This window comes from Bombus huntii, chromosome 16 (assembly GCF_024542735.1).
Source record: "Bombus huntii isolate Logan2020A chromosome 16, iyBomHunt1.1, whole genome shotgun sequence".
Classification (NCBI taxonomy): domain Eukaryota; kingdom Metazoa; phylum Arthropoda; class Insecta; order Hymenoptera; family Apidae; genus Bombus; species Bombus huntii.
The window spans coordinates 2,736,257-2,755,084 of NC_066253.1; the positions used below are offsets into that span (position 1 = coordinate 2,736,257).

An 18,828-nucleotide genomic window follows, 5' to 3' on the forward strand; every position below is an offset into this window, starting at 1 on the left:
ATTCGTGCGTAATAAGTAAAAATGACTTCAAGGACCGCATCGAAGATCTTGATCGGATAAAAAGTTACATAATATTAAAATTCTAAATGAGACTAGAATTATCAGGTGTTCACTCATATATTCTATAAACGGAGATACGGTATAACTGATTGTATGCTCTTTTTACTGAGTGTATCTGTTGTCCAAGTAATTCGTACCTCGGAACGAAAGTTTAATGTAATCTAAAGGAGATTTTGAACAATGAAACTTATCGGAAAAATCAGTTTTTCGAAGAGGAAACGGAAAGAGCTAAGAAGTAAAGCTAACATTGTACTCTATATACAATAATCGACTGATTATTATTAAAAGAAATACTTTATTGAGAGCTTCTGCCATTAACAAATTGGCAAATCTCTACGAAATTGGACGTTACATAACTGAAACTTAGAGTTAATAAAGAGTACAAGTTCTACAGATCAATGGCGAGCCTCTCAATTTCTTCTGCGAAAAATCTCATATCAGCCTTAGTGAGTCCAGAATTCTGCAAAACGAGCCTGAAAAAGTTAGGTAGCTCGCGTAGAGGCTGATACGTGATCAGCATCGAGCCCTTCTTAACCATTCGCTCCTTTACATCCGGTCCAATTTTCTCAAGGGCTTTGAACAGTTCTCCGTCTTGCAAGTGGCGTTTGGAGGGCGGCACGTACCAGAAGCAGACGTTGGTGCACTCGGGCTCAAGCATCAGTTTGAAGCCTTCTCTGTGTCTTATATAATCTGTGAAGTACCGCGCTAATTCGAACACTCGATCTACATGTTTCTCCAAGCCATGAGTGCCTTTTGCTTTCCACATGAACCAGAATTTCATCACGTCTGCCCTACGACCGCATTGAACGTGCTTGTCCCCACTGTCGAAAGAAGAGTCATAAAATTTGTCTGGTTGGAAGAGATAACTAGCTTTTGAGCTATGTGCTGCTTGCAGGAGATCCTCATGGCGCAGTAACAATGTTGAACATTGTTGCGGAGCAGCCAACAATTTGTGTGGATTCCAAGTAACAGAATCTGCCAGTTCTACACCATCCAGGAGGTATCTGTGCTTTGTGGACATCAAGGCTCCTCCTCCCCACGCTGCATCCACGTGAAACCACAGATTGTACTTCTTACAAATGATAGCAATCTCTCTTAAGGGATCGAATGCACCTAGGACTGTAGTTCCTGCTGTAGCAGATACCATCAAGGGCACTGCACCTTCGTCAAGAGCTTTCTTGATCTGTGCTTCCAAATTCGTTATGCACATCTTTCCTCTGCTGTTAGTTTTCACTTCATACACATTGCTAGTGCCTAATCCTAGGAAAGCACTAAGCTTTTTGACAGAATAGTGGGAATCTCTGGAAGTGAAAATTATTAACCTGCCAGCACTGGATAAGCCTAACTCCTTCAATTGAGGAAACCTGTGAATGACGATACATAAAAACATAGGAATTTCAGGGATTCCAATCGATTAATCAAATTATAAAGAAATAAGAAGTACCTGTAGTGACGTGCCAGATTAATTGCATAACCATTGGCAATAGAACCACCAGGACAGAATATTCCTTCACCTTTACCATCTTTCCAGCCAACTATCTTCCTCATTTCACGCAATATCTCCTCTTCCATTAAAGAGAACACTGGAGAAACTTCATAGGTGTAAACTGAAGGGTTCAAGGCGTCTGTTAACCATTGCCCAAGAAGGCCATATGGATCTACGCTGGAATATAATTGGTTTATGAATCGAGGATGACCTGTTTTTACGCTGTACTTGATCACGTTGCGGGCGAGGGTGAAAAGCTTCTCATGGGAGCACCCTTGGTCAGACAGCTTTAAGTCAATGGCTGATCGAAGAGCTGCTGGTTTCATCCATTCCACTACTTTGTTTTTTCTTGAAGTTCCCTGAAAGGTAATTGGAAACTTCTATTATGTAAGTCAATAGGATAGAGAATTTTAATTTAGAAATCTTCGTGCATTAGTATGGGAGCTAGCTTTTCCTTTTTGCGACGCAGTTTCTTTTTTCTTATATTTTATAATTTAACTCGGAAGTAGAGTAACATGAATGCAACTTGCCGCACAATTCTTCGTCCATGAATTGACAGAGCAGATCATTAACAAACGAAGAGAAAAAGTCGCATAAATAACGTTTGACTCATGTTTTCACAACAACAAGGAAACATTAGTTTTATAATAAATCAGTGATAATCGTTGCTCATGGATGCATTTGAATATTAAGTTTTCTTTAATTAAACTGAGCAATTACATACATCGGATAGAAATTTAAATATACTTGGAGGAAATGATTATCTTCATTTCACTATATTCAAATTATGTAAAAAGAATTATGACAACAATGAACATACGTTTGATTCAATTTCAAGAATTAAGTAAGTAAAAAATAGAAAGAAGTAGATTATGGTTTACAAAATGTGAGAACATTTTATTGAGATAGGGATCAAAATGAAGTAAAGAAATTTTTAATGACGGTAATGTACTTGAAGCGTAAAGATAATTGGATACTTCAAAGTGAATGGCTTTGAAAGAATAAGAAGTGATTGGATGCGTTCGTGTGTAACATAAATTATTGTACCGAGTCACTGAGAACCACGCTTTTTGCTTAGTTTTACTTCGGCGAATAACTATAAATCTTCTTTAACGATATTTTATGTTTAATACGATACTTCTTTAAATTATTTAAATTGACGGGAAATAAAATTCTTATAAAAATATCAAAGAAATTGTCTAAATTATAATTTAGAATTTATATTAGCTCTAAAAAAAAAAAAAAATTAATTATAAAAATTGGCGAAAAATATTAATCTTAACAATATATTTGAATTTTTATACCTCAAAAAATATAATATTTTTATATATAAAATGTATAAATATGCAATTGTTTATAATTTAGATTGAATTCATACAAGTGACTAAAAGTTATTGCTCAAGGAAAGTATGTTCTGCCTCATAAGGAAAATATAACGTATATTCCAATTTATCTCAAGTCAATAAACTTCAGTCGAAATGTCAATGCAATTTGTGCGTCACGAACGCAATTTTCCTTGTGCTTTCCCTGGTCGTTTCTTACGCCATACTTTTCCTATTTTCACATTCATAAGAATACATATGTATATCAATATACATATGTTAGTATTATTGTGGAAAGAAATTGTTTCTTCGATACAAATGGAAAGAAAATCCTTCAAATATTCAATTTAGAGATTAATTAAAATAAAATATAAAGTCATTATAATGTTCTTAAATGTAAATTTTAATTCACTATGTTGCACAATTATCTCTTTATCATAACTATCTCTTCACTTTAAAAGCCAACTGTCAATATACATCCATATTCCTCTAACAATAGATTTTAACAATGAATTTACCTCAAAAACTGCTTCTTCCAGGAGCAGATCGATGAAACTTCTCATAAACTTCTCATGGACCTCTCTCACCGGAAGACTCCTGTAGTTACAATCTTCTCTGGATTCCCCGTTGGCAATAGAATTTGGACAACCATCTTGATAATCTTCTTCATCATCGCCAGAAGATAGACGAGCAAGATTGCTCTGTAAACTGTTATCACAGACTTTTCTCAAGAAATTATCTCCTATTTGGGGCGGAGACACGCTCACAGTTCCCTCGTTAGCCGGCATGGTTACGTATCGAAGTTTTTCTCAATCTGTTCCGCGTGGTGCTCCTACAGTTTCCTTTATACTAATGTCTACTGACCAAGGACAAGATCGTTGCGCGTTAACTACCTTCGGCTGCATTTGCTTCACCGAGATTCGCGGCACTGGTTCTCCTTTCCTGCCTCTTTTTCTGATGAATATCGCGACCAGGGCCTTGATGAATTGGGAAACTATCCTTTGTTCTATATTGCTGTTTCGACTAATCCAGTAAATAAAGCGACAATGCGATGAGATACATTTGAATGTAAATTGAGATCTTAATTCAGCTGTTTAGTTGTGTTTAACTTTCTCCAATTATCGATTATTATCTTTTTTCTTGCGATGAATTTTTGCGTCAAATCCGTAAACATTCTTCTTGTGCACTCGTTTCAATTAATTAGAAAATTATAGTAATATTAATATTCATAGATGATTCGTCCTTGAAAGCATTCTTGGATTAATTCAAGAAGGAAAGAACAGAAACAGAAAAAAAAGATTTATTTTTAATATTTGTTATTTTAATACGTTTTCTTCTCTTTCTTTTTAAGGGTGATGAGAAAGATCGAGATTGTTTCGAGCTACTGATGCTCGTTACCGGTAATGGTAATAGCTGGTGATTTGGTGGATTATTTAAGCTGGATTCTATTACATAATTTTATTACGTCCAATAATAAGTTACATATATGGAAATGCAGTCACCAATAATTTTTATCCTTAATACGTAATTGAATGATATTCAATCTCTTCTAGAAACTTTGACGCACTACAAATATTCTGAGAAGAAACTGGATGCTTAGAGCCAGTTGCAAATATTCTTCAGTGCTAATCAATCAAAATTGCTTATTACTGATTATGTAATGAAAATGAACAAAAATTGAAAATTATTGGATTGTAATATTTTTACGAGATTACGTTTGCTTCAAGACGCATGTAGATGATACAATGATCGATAATGATTATATAGACTCCAATAATGTAACAAAAACAAAATACTTGGGTCGTGTATGCATAAATGAATATGCATGCATATGTATCATTTGCGAATGTATCATTTACGTATCACGTGTATGGTGTCAAGTATCATTGGGATGAGACTTTCTTAAATTACAACCACCAATCAGTACCAAACTTCAATCACAAAAACATTCCTTATAAATGATCAACAACACTATTTATAATTTGTAATAGTAAAACACATTGGTTTTTGTGTTTAACGAAAAAATAAATTTTTAAAAATAATTTATTTATAATCGAGCATTTACTATGCTGTTTAACGAATAATACTCGACACTTATCTATGGATATATGTATATTTTTGTGAGTTACACAATGTTTACGCTGCCTACAATTTTTAAATACCGCTAATTCCCCGTATCAAATATTTTTGGTGATCTAATAACAACTTCATTTTTTTATACAAATATGTTTTTAGACAAGCCAAACATGTTTGTTTATAGATGAATCATTAATAGCTTTCAATATTAGAAAAATATTTCATATTTTCAGGTACATATTTAGTGTTCTAGTACGTAGGTTCGCATAACAGAGCATATTATTCTTTTCGTTTGAATCTAATCAGCATAATATTAGGAAAATCTTCCTTTGAAAGTCAGATCTGGACCAATCTAACAAGTAGAAATGATATTTATAATAGCTTAAAATGGTTCCAATACAGTTAAATACTGTTTTATTTTTAAAAATATAAATTGTAATGCGAGTGATTAATAAGTTTCATTATACACTTACACATCTTTTACAAAATTGATTGCATTTAGGAAAAAGACTTGCTGACATTTCCTTTGAGATTCAAACGTATTTTTGAAAACATATTATGTATAATTTTGCATCAGGAGACTGTTTTACAGCGACATAAGGCACAAACTTCATTGAATTTATTTTTCATAAAATATATAAGCTTTGATAAGTTATTTTAAAAAGTCTTTTAAAATACTTTGTATGTTAATTCTATGTAGATACTAGGTATAGAAGAATTTCAATGAAATCTGTTTGAGATAGCTTTTTTGTCATTAGAAACATATTCTAAGTACATAGTATAGAACTATTTCACAGTATCCATTGCTTCTCTTATCGCCTGATAAAAATATACATACCTAGAAACTATGGTATATCTACATTTTGAAATATGCAATTATATAAATAGATACAGATATAAACTCTTTATTTATTTATACAAACTCTATTCATTATGGTAATAAAGTAACATATGTTATAATAAAATGCAACAATATTAATCAGAACCCTCTGCATAAAGTTTACAAAATAGTGCAAGCTCCACTTAAATTGTCTTAAGTGAACAAAGTCTTAAATGTGTAGAGGAACCCTTTAATTGTATGTCAATATTTTACAAACTTGTGTTTCCCACAATTAACTAAGTTACCAATTATTGTACACATCCCTGATCATTGGAACACTACTTCTCCTTATAATGTTAGTTTAAATATATAATTACGTGGATGCACAGTACTAGTAAAAAATTAATTTTTTGGTTAATTAATTAACCACTAATTCCACGGTTTGCTCATATACCTCCATATCTACACAATAATTGCATAAGAATTAAGACTGTAATATGTAACACATTAACCAAAATAGGCACCACAATTAGAACAACGTCGAGTTTTTAATAGTAAGCAGCATATTATTCCTAATGGGAAGAACAGGATTGCACATAGTAGTCCCAGACATGTAAAATCATCTTCCATTACACCCACCTATGTTGTAAAATCGGACCTTAGTCCCTACTTTTTACCTCAAATAATTGAATACCAAACATATGAGAAGGAAATTAAGATTTGTTTATTAAAAATTACTTACTCTGCATGCAGGACATCCTCCAACTAAAATTATTTCTGGCATAAGTATAGTGGTTGATTGTGTAGAACCATAGGAAGGTACATAATTGTGATTATTAGTTCCACTTGCGCTAGGATAGTACCCTGCAGGTGGAGGCCATGAAGTAGACCCTGCGCATTGTGTTGCATTGTAACCTGGATGTGATTGCCACGAAGAATTAGCTATGTAAGACACATCCCATGTCAATTTCTGTTATTACTTCTAAATATAACATTTTTTGTATCAAACAAGAAACAATCATTTAATACAACAAGATATTGAAAATTAATTTATTCTTTTGCATTGCTATTCAACCAATTTAGATTATTAGCATTGAACATGAATTACAATATGACAGTATAGTCAGAGTATTGTTAAATGAGAGTAATGATATCAGAATTTACCTCTTCCATTTTTGTATAAAAATATCTCGCAATATTAATAACACTATAACATTAATAATATATACACTTTTTCAAACTATTTTTCCAAATTTTAATAATGATAATCATAAACGAATGAATCTAAATTATTTATTTTTTAAAACTTCATAATAATCTTCGTATGATGCGAAATATAAAAATTATTAATATAAAATTAATGGTTTAATAATTCAAACTTTAAATGTAATAATTAGACTTAATAGCAGTTCACATTATTTTTAGACAGCAAAATAATACAAAACAGTAAAATTTCAATTTTGTTGCTCACTTATTGGCGCAGTGGCTGCTGCGTAAGACGGAGGTTTATCGTTCCCTGTAATTAGCGGTTGCTTTTCCATCGTTTAACAATTGAACTAATGGCTTTTATGAGCAATTCGTACAATAAATCGGCGTAATTAGATAATTATCATCGGTACAATTTTTTTCTGACAGCTAGCACCTGTATTAGCCCAAGATCTGACGCGGTTCCAAAACAAATAGTGTATTACTATTACCGCCCGGGAGAACCACTTAAGATTTCACTTTTATTCTTCGATTAGAATACCAAGTTCTATTGGTTGACTGTTAGTGACGTCATTTCATTATATTCCTTTTAATTTGGTACTCATTTCGAATTGCATGATTAACGTGTGTCGCGTTTCCTTGCGGCTGTAAAATTGATTTACTTGTTTTTCTTCCAGCATGCCACAATAGCGAATTATACGTAATTAGTATAATTGGTAGAATACTACATGCATTTATATATATTATAAATTTACTTACATGATTTTTTAATTAAATTATTTTATAATACATAATTTTTGTTCAATTTATTAGTCGTCTTCCTGCAAATTGCAGAAAGTTGTACATTTGGCGCGTCTGTGGTAGAATAAAATATTTCCTTTAGTCAGTCACAAATTTAAACTTTAAAAAATAGTGCAACTGAACTTAAAGTAATATATCTTTTATTACAAAGAAAAAATCTTTATCTTAATTAATATCAGTAACAAATATAAAATTTCGAAATTTGCAAAATTCAATACAGTCATTTAATTTTTCCGCCACTAGTTAACACAGTATCGTCTATAGCAGGCGATATTCACAAGCCTTTATCATTTTTTAAACTTCCGTGATATAGAAAATCATTTAGAACGAATAATTACTATTATAATATACAATTACTACTATAATAATACATACTTTTAATAAACGATTTATATACTAAAATTTCTTTATTTGGATGAGCAAAAAAGTGTAAGGGAAATCTAATAAAATTTAAAGAAAAGTTTAAATAATTCATATATTAAAACTTCTGTACTTTAATAACCACAGAAATGTAAGAGGAATCTTACAATCTAAAACTTCTGTATTTTAATAAATAATAAATAATATATATAATGTATAATAATATAAATAAAGATAATAATAATGTAAATAATAATATATACCAAAATTTTATGCCCGGTATGTACGGTATTTATATAGGGATTCCTAGATTCCTCTAACTAGTAGGTGTATGCACGTGTGTGTATGTGTGTGGAGGGCGCCACTTGAACCTCCTTCGTCGTTTCAGTCTGTCTCTTGTGTGGTTTCTCCGCTGTTTCGAAAGTTTGCTGTCATTTTTCGGAGTTTCGTCATCGCTTCACATGATTTCGTGAAAAATGGATTGAAACGTAATCTCAAGGCGAAACTCATTTGAAATATCGTTGTTCCACCTATTTGTCGTTAGTAAAGCTCCTAATCGATACGCGTTTCATCGACAGTGTCGCAGAGGTTTCCGCGGACGACTTCTGCCTCCAGAAGGTGGTGTAAAACGATGTACGAGGAACCAGTACGCAAATCACGGTGGTAAAGATGCGAGACTTCGATCGAGTCGCGTGTGCTCCCGTGCCAGCGTAGCAGAGGAATCAGCGCGGCCCGGCGACGATGCGAGATAACTCCAAAGAGATGTTCATTATCAGAGCTTTGGAAAAGATCCTGGCTGACCGGGATGTCAAACGGTCGCACCTCTCTCAGCTCAGAAAATCCTGCGAGACTGCACTTGGTAAATTCATTAATCATCAACTTATCCTGTGTGATAACACTAATATGTGTAATCGAAGAAGTTCCTTGAGAGTTATGCATACAACACAAAACTATTATAGCAAATGCTTAAAATTGTGATACTCTACTGCAAAGTATTATAAATGATTATATTGTGTGATTTATAATTGGAATTAGTTTAATATTTTAGTCCATTATTCTCTGAATGTTCTAATAAGATCTTGGTTATACAGGGATTGATGGAAGATTCTTCTTCAGAATAGGACATTAAATTTTTTAGGGTTTTAAAATTGACTGGTAAAATTGCATTTCTTGGTCTTCATAGAAAGATCTAATTAGATTAATTCGATGATTTAATATATTACATCAGCTTCAATTTTTCTTTTTATTCAGTAATATATAGATATTAAGTAACATAATTATATTGTATGTTGTTCAGTTCTTGGACTTTGACATTTGATGTACATGTGTTGTAATATTAAATATATACATATGTCCATATGAAAATAGGAATCAATATGTATATGTATTGTCTGTTATATTTCTGTATATTTTTAATTAGTTACTATACAAAGTTGCTTGATTTTCTTCAAGTTTTTGAGAAATACAGACTGAAAATAATTTTACATTATATTTTCAAAGAAATATTAAAATCAATTTATAACTTTAAATATATATTGTTTTTCAGATAACTTGAGAAATGAAATCAAAGAAGGCTCAGGCACTCAATTATCAACCGCTTTGCCACAGCCTCGCAGTGATTCATATGTTATCTCTGCAGAAAAGTATTTTCTGCCCTTTGAATTGGCCTGTCAAAGCAAGTCACCAAGAATCGTGGTCACTGCTTTGGATTGTTTACAAAAGTTAATTGCCTATGGACACCTTACGGGAAATGTACCTGATTCTACAGAGCCAAATAAGCTGCTCATTGTACGCATTGTTGAAACAATATGTGGATGTTTCATGGGGCCACAGACGGATGAAGGAGTCCAATTGCAGATTATAAAAGCCCTTCTCACAGTTATGACCAGTCAACATGTGGAAGTTCATGAGGGTACTGTGTTGCTCACCATACGCACAGTATACAGTGTTTATCTGGCCTCAAGGAATCTGGTTAATCAAACTACAGCTCGAGCTACGCTCACTCAGATGATTAATGTTATTTTTGCACGTATGGAAACGCAGGCAGTAAGTTTACTAACTAATTGGCATAAAATTGCATTACTGAAACTTACATAAAAGAATGTTGAGGAATATTTTCTGCTTTCCTAGGAAGAAGAGACCGTCCGGAACGAGGTAGATCAAGCCGAAACCACCAATGTAAACTCCACTAATTGCACTTCTGGAGAGCTTGAAACCGAAACAGTAAACCACGAAGAACCATCAGTGGAGAGCAGTCAAGAATCACAGTTAATAGTGAGAGGAATTTTAGAGGATGTAGTAAATTCTATTATTCCCGAAGATTCGACGAATATAACTACTGTAACGTCAGAGGAGGCTAGCTTAGATCAAGTGCCTATAGATGAGAATTCCGACGAGGCCGTTGCAGAGAGCGATAATATGGTCAGGGCGAAGTTCACTCATGTGCTACAGAAGGACGCTTTTTTGGTTTTCAGAGCACTTTGCAAACTTTCCATGAAACCACTTCCTGATGGCACTCCAGATCCCAAGTATGTGTAAAGAGTCTTTTTATTAAGAAAATGTTTTAATGCAGACAATTATTTTTAAGTTGACTCAGAAGTCTTTTTGAGATTGACATTTTTGTATCTCATATAAATCAAGTAAAACCTAATTGGTTTTTTGACTTAACCATTTAAAGTTGTGATATTGGAATATTTGTTATTTCATGTATCACAATTTCACAAATAGAGAAAGAGTATGTCACTTTTCTAATAATCATGCAAGTTGGTATCTCAAAGTTTAGCATCTTATGAAATTTTTGTGGTATACTCTCTTTAGGTCCCACCAGCTCAGGTCGAAGATCCTTTCCTTACAATTGCTTCTGGGTATCCTGCAAAATGCTGGACCAGTATTGCGTTCCAATGAAATGTTTGTCATAGCCATAAAACAGTACCTCTGTGTAGCACTCTCGAAAAACGGTGTCTCTTCCGTTCCCGAGGTGTTTGAATTATCTCTAGCATTGTTTCTCGCACTGCTGGCTCGCTTCAAAATGCACTTAAAAATGCAAATAGAGGTTTTCTTCAAGGAGATTTTTATGAATATCCTCGAGACTTCTAGCAGTTCTTTTGAACACAAATGGATGGTGATTCACGCTTTGACTCGTATTTGTGCGGATGCACAGAGTGTCGTGGATATCTATGTGAACTACGACTGTGACTTATCAGCTGCGAATCTGTTTGAAAGGTTGGAAAACAACAATTACCTGTAAATCTATAAAACGAATGAATATTTTATATTTCATATTATTATATTTTTATAGAGAGATTAAATTAGTTATATTCTATATTTTTACAGGCTTGTGAATGACTTATCAAAGATAGCACAAGGTAGACAAGCACTAGAATTAGGTGCATCACCCAATCAAGAGAAATCAATGAGGATCAGAGGTCTTGAATGTTTAGTATCCATCTTGAAGTGTATGGTTGAGTGGAGCAGAGATCTGTATGTGAACCCTAGTGTTCCAGCTGATCAGCAATTCCCATCTGAGCCCCCTGATCCTCCAGTGGAACCTCCCCTGCCTCGTTATGGAAGTGCTGGTAGTCTATCCTCAGCGAACTCTAGTTTAGTAGGAAACAAGGAGATCCCGGATTCTCCTGAACAATATGAGGTCCAGAAACAACAAAAAGAAGTGTGGGAGACTGGCATCGATATGTATGGATTACAATTCGTTTTTTAGTTCCTTCGTCTTATTCTGATATTTAAAGCATCAGGTTGTCTCAAAACAAAATTCTTTTACTTCTTTCACTTGAAAAATTGATTTGTGTTAAATAGTTGACTCAACATCGTATGTTATTATATCGTATAATTCCTTTTACGTTCATTATATGGAATTATATGGAACTATATGGAGATGTGTTAAAATAGACATATTACAAAAATTTATAATTATAGCCAAGTTATGAACAGCCTTTTAATTTAACTAGGTACAAATCGGTCATAAAATGTTGAATGTAAGTTAAATTGCAGAAGGATAATAGGACTACCTGGTATTTTAAATCACTGTAATGACACTTAGGAAATGGCAGAGTTGCAAAGAGACATGTATTTTATTAATTAAATTGGTATTTTTATCTCTAGTTTTAATCGAAAGCCAAGCAAGGGAGTACAATATCTTCAAGAACAAAGTCTTCTAGGTAATTCGTCTGAAGATGTTGCCCGTTGGCTTCATATGGACGAGCGACTCGATAAGACCGCGATCGGCGATTTTCTCGGCGACCATAATCACAATCAGGTGATGTACAGCTATATTGATCAAATGAATTTTGCCGACCGCGATTTAGTTACAGCCCTTAGATACTTTCTCGAGGGCTTTCGGTTGCCTGGGGAGGCGCAGAAGATTGATCGATTAATGGAGAAGTTTGCTAGTCGATATTGTGAATGTAATCCAAAGTAAGTATCCTTTAAATTTTAGTATTATATGATATCATATTATCATGTTTTTTCATATTTCTTCCATGTTATCTTCTTGTACATAATATTATATAATTTTAACATTTTTTTTTTTTCATAAATTAATTCATCTTTTACTTTACCAGTAATGGATTATTCACAAGTGCGGACACCGCATATGTATTGGGCTTTTCGATCATTATGTTGACTACCGATCTACACTCGCCTCAAGTGAAAAATAAAATGACCAAAGAGCAATATATCAAGCTAAACCGACGCATTAGTGATAACGAGGATCTCCCTGAAGAGTACTTATCGAAAATTTATGACGAGATTGCCGGTAACGAAATTAAGATGAAATCCAATCCTAATCGACCTGGCAAGCAAGGTAAATAGAAATTGAACTAATTAAGTAGATTGTTATATAATTAATAATTTTAAATATGTTTGGTGTTACAGTGATATCTAGCGAAAAGAAACGACGGCTTTTATGGAACATGGAGATGGAAGTAATCTCGACAGCAGCGAAAAATCTAATGGAATCTGTCAGTCATGTTCAAGCACCGTTCACCACGGCTAAACACCTGGAACACGTTCGACCTATGTTTAAAATGGCGTGGACACCATTTTTAGCCGCATTCAGTGTCGGTCTTCAAGACTGCGATGATCCAGAAATTGCTTCCCTTTGTCTAGATGGTATTAGATGCGCAATACGCATTGCTTGCATATTTCATATGACGGTAAGCGTTTCTGCGATATCAGCGAAATTTTAAACTACTATGATAGTCCTGTTTCGGCTAGTTTTATTCAGTTGGTTACTTTTACGTCCGAAGCTGTATGAACTGTAGAATATATAAGGTACATCATAAGCTTCAAATCACTCAAGATCTTTGTTGTAAATTGTATTTTTCTGTTTTAATTATAGTTAGAACGGGACGCGTATGTGCAAGCCTTAGCACGGTTTACTTTATTGACTGCGAATTCACCGATCACTGAAATGAAGGCGAAGAACATCGATACGATCAAAACTCTGATTACTGTAGCTCACACTGATGGTAATTATCTTGGCAGCTCTTGGTTGGATGTTGTTAAATGTATCTCTCAACTCGAGCTTGCCCAATTAATTGGAACTGGAGTCAGACCTCAGCTCTTGGGTCCACCTTCGAAGCCGCATTTCCCTTCACCATTAGTAAACTTCAACCTAACACATAACAACTTGCATCAGAACAATAATTTGAATCTCAGCTCGTTGGACCGTAAGTATGTCATTGACATCTCATAAATTTTTCATAGAAAAATGCACACATATTAAAGATGAAATCCTAGTCAACAAAAATTGTATTCTTTAACTTCTGTTTATTTTCTATCTATTTATTTTACATGCTTCGTTTTTTTATATGCCTTTTAGCAAGCGTAAAGGAATCAATAGGAGAGACAAGCTCTCAAAGCGTGGTGGTAGCTGTCGATCGAATATTCACCGGTTCCACTAGACTAGATGGTGACGCCATTGTAGAATTCGTGAAAGCTCTCTGTCAAGTCTCTCTGGAAGAATTATCACACCCAACGCAGCCGCGGATGTTCTCTTTAACCAAGATCGTAGAAATTTCTTATTATAACATGGGACGTATCAGACTTCAGTGGTCCAGGATATGGCAAGTGATAGGAGATCACTTTGATAGAGTTGGTTGCAGTCCTCGCCAGGATATCGCTTTTTTTGCAGTCGATTCTTTGAGACAACTTGCGACTAAGTTCATAGAGAAGGGGGAATTCGCTAATTTCCGGTTTCAAAAGGATTTCCTCAGACCGTTTGAGCATATCATGAAAAAGAATCGATCACCAGTGATTAGGGACATGGTGGTCCGTTGTGTCGCGCAAATTGTACACTCACAGGCTCCTAATATTCGATCAGGATGGAAAAATATATTCAGTGTGTTCCACCATGCAGCTAGCGACAGAGATGAAGCTGTTGTTGAGCTAGCATTTTCTATGACTGGGAAGATTATAAGTGAGTGTTTGGAGATGTGGTGATATACTTGATGTGATAGTTTTAATTGGTTTATTTTATATTTGGTATATATTTTCAGATGAATTGTATGCTGAAGATTTCAGTATCATGGTAGATTCCTTTCAAGACGCCGTAAAGTGCCTCAGTGAATTTGCTTGCAACGCCTCCTTCCCCGAGACAAGTATGGAGGCCATAAGATTGATACGTTCTTGCGCGTCATATATCGACGCCAATCCAAATCTCTTCGCGGAGGGCATGATGGATGATAGTGGAATGGTGTCTGAAGAAGATAGAGCTTGGGTAAAGATCTCATATTTTTTTTTATATATCCCCAATTTTTTTCAAATCCTTGCAACTTGTCCACTAGGTACATTCGGTGAACTTTTTATTATAAAAAATTTACTACTCGAAGATTTTATTTATATAGGTTAGAGGATGGTTCCCGCTGTTGTTCGAATTATCGTGTATAGTGAGTAGGTGTAAGTTGGACGTTCGAACACGAGCGCTGACCGTCCTTTTCGACGTCGTGAAAACACATGGAGCTTCTTTTAAACCCCATTGGTGGAAAGATCTCTTCCAAGTCCTGTTCAGAATCTTTGACAACATGAAACTTCCTGAACAACATACAGAGGTGCGTGAAAAAATTTATTTTTAACACTGCTGCTTTTTTTTGGTCTGCATGATATATAAATTATCTTTGGCACTGATGATTATATTTGGCACTCCAAATAATGTACTGTAGAGGATTGATCTTACCGGATATCACGAATAACAGTCTAATTGTTTGTGAGCAATTTATTAACGATATGAATTCGACACAAAGCACAAGTCCAGATATAATAAGTCTTACGAAATAAATACGCGCGTGTCAAGAAACTCCGTATACACGTCTGATGCGTCTGTATGCTTATGCTGCGATCGCTGAACTCTGTCGCTCGTCATTTCGTTTGTTTATTTATACTGGTTTATACTGGGGACAGTTGGAAAGTTTGAACTCGACTGCGTTTGACGGTTGAAAGTAGCGGCGACATTGTTTTGCTCGGAGTTCATTACTCCTTGCAATATCTATGACCTAACGGTCATGATACTCCGAAACAATAATAGGATTTGAATTTGTCCTGCTCACGTGTCGCTACAGTACAATAATTCTTATAGTGAACATATGAGCATCCATGTTAATATTTCAGAAAGCAGAATGGATGACAACAACGTGTAACCACGCTCTGTACGCAATCGTCGATGTGTTCTCACAATTCTACGACACTTTGGGGCCTCTTCTACTAGAGCAGCTGTACTCTCAACTGCTCTGGTGCGTGCAACAGGACAACGAGCAGTTGGCACGTTCGGGAACCAACTGCCTAGAGAACTTGGTGATCAGCAATGGCATTAAGTTCGACGAGCAAACTTGGGAGAAGACCTGTAGTTGTGTCCTCGATATCTTCGAGAGCACCCTGCCATCCGCCTTACTCACTTGGAAACCTCAGTCGCCTAATAAGGAATCTGACCTAGATGTAATCACAGGAGATGCAGACAGCCATATGGGGATCCTCAAAAGAAGCAATAGCTCTCAAAGTTTAACAAACGGCGAGACCGCGAAAAACAAAGTTTTTTCCGCATTATTAATTAAATGTGTGGTGCAGTTGGAGCTGATTCAAACAATAGACAACATTGTGTTCTACCCAGCTACGTCCAGGAAGGAAGACCAGGAGAATCTAGCATTGGCACAGGCGGACATGTTTAATGGGAAGTCCTCTGAATTGGGTGTAAGAGCTGGTGCAGACCAACAGAAGGAGGAACAGGGAATGTACTGTGCTCTGACTACTACGCATCTGTTACAGTTAGTCGAATGTTTGTTGAAATCCCATAGATTTGCGAAGAGTTTCAATTCCAACCATGAACAACGGAATGCGCTGTGGAAAGCTGGTTTCCGAGGCAACGTGAAACCAAATTTGCTTAAACAAGAAACACAGTCATTAGCCTGTGCATTGAGAATCCTCTTTAAGATGTATAGTGATGAAGCCCACAGAGCTGACTGGAGCAAAGTGGAAACCAGGCTTGTTGAAGTGGCTTGTGAAGCACTGGAATATTTCCTAGCACTTTCCAACGAAGCTCACCGAGATGCTTGGACTCCGATATTGTTGTTGCTTCTCACGAGGATCCTAAAGATGAGCGACAATCGGTTTGCAGTCCACGCATCTAGCTGTTACCCATTACTTTGTGAGGTTATGTGCTTTGATCTCAAACCGGAATTAAGGTCCGTGTTGCGGAGATTCTTCCTGAGAATTGGTCCGGTATTCAGGATCACGCAGCAGTAGTAATGAGTCTTTATAAAGTGTGAGATTATACAATTTTTTGGTTCATTTTAAAGATTATAGAAGAAATTCTTGCAATTTGAATTGGTCATAGTTGGTAAATATGGAAAATTCCATGGAGTTAAGTCTAAATTGCTTTTTTTAGATTATTAGGATAGGACATGAACAGTATCATACAAGTTTCTATGCTACTATAAGAATTTATATTTGAATACTTTATGTGGTATCTTCTTTTATCTTTAATTTGCAAGTAGCTATGACTTGTACTTCTTGCAAGAATTTCTCCTGCATATATTGTAATGCGAATTGAAATGAAATAGTTTAATTGAAATATTTTCTCTCAAGAAATAAAAGAAGAATTATTAAATACGGGAACTGTTCGATATTTAAGACAGGATGACAAAGTAAAATACGTTTTAGTAAAATCCTAAAGGCAAAGCATAATATGTATGTACTGTATATGTTCAGAACCTCCTTCGTATTTAACATATTCTTCATTTTTATAAGAAAGAGGAAACTTCGAGTGAGGAGTTTTGTAGTCCTGATACAATATGTGTGCAGAGTATTTAATAAATAGAGTATTTTCTGGATATAACATAATGTGTTATATGTGTTTGAAAAGAAGACACTGATAATAGTAGATTTATGTTTAAGTAAATTGTTTACATTTAAATTCACATTTAATTATCTTATGCACTATTTCGATATAATTTTTTTAAATCTGAATTATTTTATTATAATTGAAAATTATATAAAACATTCCAAATTGTAAATTAATTATGATTATTTAATTGAACAGGGTAGAAGGTGATTAACAAATGTTAATAGAGGAAGAAAATGTGTTTATAAAATTATAGGCTTAACATAATGTTATACAAATGGGGAATTTCCTTGCATACTTGGTATGAGATAGATAAGGAAAAAATTTCCTTATTACCAGGAAATGCACTATTTATCAAATGTTTTGTATATTCAGTTATTGTAAACTGCATACAAAGTGTCTCCTGAAGTATACTGTATCATAGGAAGAAATAGATCTTTGAGTGAAAAATCAGATGATTTCTGATATTTTTATAGAATTGATTAGTAACTTTGTAACTCTTAAATAATTTAAAAATTCTATGACCAGATAGCCAAGTAGAATCCTTAATATCTTGTTTTTCACTTGGAAATCTTATTTACAGTAAATCTTTTAAGGCACTTCTTGTATATTTACACAAAATATTTAGGAAATGATGGTATAAGCAAGAAATGCCAGATACTTAATAAAAACTAAATCAAACGCATTCTCTCTGTTCAATGATGCCTCTTTATTTTCACAAGTGTCATAATCAAGGTGAATAATACAGCCATATTGTCTTGATGTTTTACCAAGGGTAAAATGATGAGCACTGTTAAATTTCATAGCATTAATTTTTCAATATTTGTGTCTGCATAAAATTAATTTAGCTTTCACTAAGTTTTCCCTTTATCTGTTATTTTATGTTTTATTTACACTTAAAATAGGTGTAAATAATAAGGTATTAAAAACGATCAAAGGCGGTTGGATAAAATGAATGTAATGCAAAGAGGAACTCAAAAAAGAGTATTGTGCGTTATTTAGTTTATCATTTCTAGCTTGTACTACTATTTTCGAGATATACATATTATCTCTGTATAAAAATGCAATACGCCCATAGTCATCACTGAGTAGTCGTATAAATATAAACATCCATCGCGGATAGGTGTTCAGACAACGAGTGATAGTTATCTTGATAACTCGTTAGGGTCGATCGTTATACATAGAGTCACTTTAACGATAAGACATGAGAAATCCCGTGGACACACGTTGCATGTATATTCACATTGCATAGAAACTATTTATGCTTAAGTTAGAGTAATTATTTACATAATGCAGCCTTATTTAAATAAATTCTAGAGAAATGAGGTCGTTTTCTTTCTGCGTTACCTTA

The 18,828-nt window shown here is 34.4% G+C and overlaps 3 protein-coding genes across 7 annotated transcripts; 1 reads left to right on the forward strand and 2 right to left on the reverse strand.

The window, feature by feature from the left end:
* Window positions 1-335: 335 nt before the first annotated feature.
* Window positions 336-4,164, reverse strand: LOC126874612 (cysteine sulfinic acid decarboxylase). The gene is made up of 3 exons (XM_050636861.1): window positions 3,387-4,164; window positions 1,505-1,905; window positions 336-1,424 (listed from the first exon to the last, which is right to left on the reverse strand). Exons 1-3 carry the CDS (start codon window positions 3,654-3,656, stop codon window positions 449-451), a joined length of 1,647 nt encoding a protein of 548 aa, XP_050492818.1. The 5' UTR covers window positions 3,657-4,164; the 3' UTR covers window positions 336-448.
* Window positions 4,165-5,341: 1,177 nt separating this feature from the next.
* Window positions 5,342-7,562, reverse strand: LOC126874618 (brain protein I3). Of its 4 annotated transcripts, none has more exons than XM_050636877.1 (4): window positions 7,407-7,562; window positions 7,236-7,342; window positions 6,507-6,679; window positions 5,342-6,403 (listed from the first exon to the last, which is right to left on the reverse strand). In XM_050636877.1, exons 2-4 carry the CDS (start codon window positions 7,303-7,305, stop codon window positions 6,272-6,274), a joined length of 375 nt encoding a protein of 124 aa, XP_050492834.1. In that variant the 5' UTR covers window positions 7,306-7,342; window positions 7,407-7,562; the 3' UTR covers window positions 5,342-6,271. The 4 variants fall into 4 exon arrangements, with proteins under 4 accessions (XP_050492834.1, XP_050492832.1, XP_050492833.1 ...); XM_050636875.1 differs by having other exon boundaries at window positions 6,507-6,706; XM_050636876.1 differs by having other exon boundaries at window positions 7,236-7,531.
* A 903-nt stretch (window positions 7,563-8,465) lies between these two features.
* On the forward strand, window positions 8,466-18,802 carry LOC126874703 (brefeldin A-inhibited guanine nucleotide-exchange protein 1). 2 transcript variants are annotated; one of them, XM_050637053.1, is made up of 14 exons: window positions 8,466-8,619; window positions 8,710-8,990; window positions 9,678-10,177; window positions 10,262-10,659; window positions 10,949-11,353; window positions 11,465-11,821; window positions 12,248-12,559; window positions 12,706-12,947; window positions 13,019-13,299; window positions 13,485-13,815; window positions 13,968-14,564; window positions 14,644-14,864; window positions 14,992-15,195; window positions 15,752-18,802. In XM_050637053.1, exons 2-14 carry the CDS (start codon window positions 8,873-8,875, stop codon window positions 16,877-16,879), a joined length of 5,094 nt encoding a protein of 1,697 aa, XP_050493010.1. In that variant the 5' UTR covers window positions 8,466-8,619; window positions 8,710-8,872; the 3' UTR covers window positions 16,880-18,802. The 2 variants fall into 2 exon arrangements, with proteins under 2 accessions (XP_050493010.1, XP_050493009.1); XM_050637052.1 differs by having other exon boundaries at window positions 8,490-8,990.
* The last annotated feature ends 26 nt before the right edge of the window (window positions 18,803-18,828 follow it).

Excerpts from the sequence above, each read along its gene's own strand:
- LOC126874612 (XM_050636861.1), bottom strand. The coding sequence starts at position 3,656 with ATGCCGGCTAACGAGGGAACTGTGAGCGTGTCTCCGCCCCAAATAGGA. Across the intron at positions 1,906-3,386 it reads TGGAAGAAGCAGTTTTTGAG|GGAACTTCAAGAAAAAACAA; the intron begins GTAAATTCATTG and ends ATTACCTTTCAG. Across the intron at positions 1,425-1,504 it reads AATCTGGCACGTCACTACAG|GTTTCCTCAATTGAAGGAGT; the intron begins GTACTTCTTATT and ends CGTCATTCACAG.
- LOC126874618 (XM_050636875.1), bottom strand. The coding sequence starts at position 7,305 with ATGGAAAAGCAACCGCTAATTACAGGGAACGATAAACCTCCGTCTTAC. Across the intron at positions 6,707-7,235 it reads AGCAGCCACTGCGCCAATAA|CTAATTCTTCGTGGCAATCA; the intron begins GTGAGCAACAAA and ends TGTCTTACATAG. Across the intron at positions 6,404-6,506 it reads GAGGATGTCCTGCATGCAGA|GTGGGTGTAATGGAAGATGA; the intron begins GTAAGTAATTTT and ends TTTACAACATAG.
- LOC126874703 (XM_050637053.1), top strand. The coding sequence starts at position 8,873 with ATGCGAGATAACTCCAAAGAGATGTTCATTATCAGAGCTTTGGAAAAG. Across the intron at positions 8,991-9,677 it reads ATCCTGCGAGACTGCACTTG|ATAACTTGAGAAATGAAATC; the intron begins GTAAATTCATTA and ends ATTGTTTTTCAG. Across the intron at positions 14,865-14,991 it reads CTGAAGAAGATAGAGCTTGG|GTTAGAGGATGGTTCCCGCT; the intron begins GTAAAGATCTCA and ends TTATTTATATAG.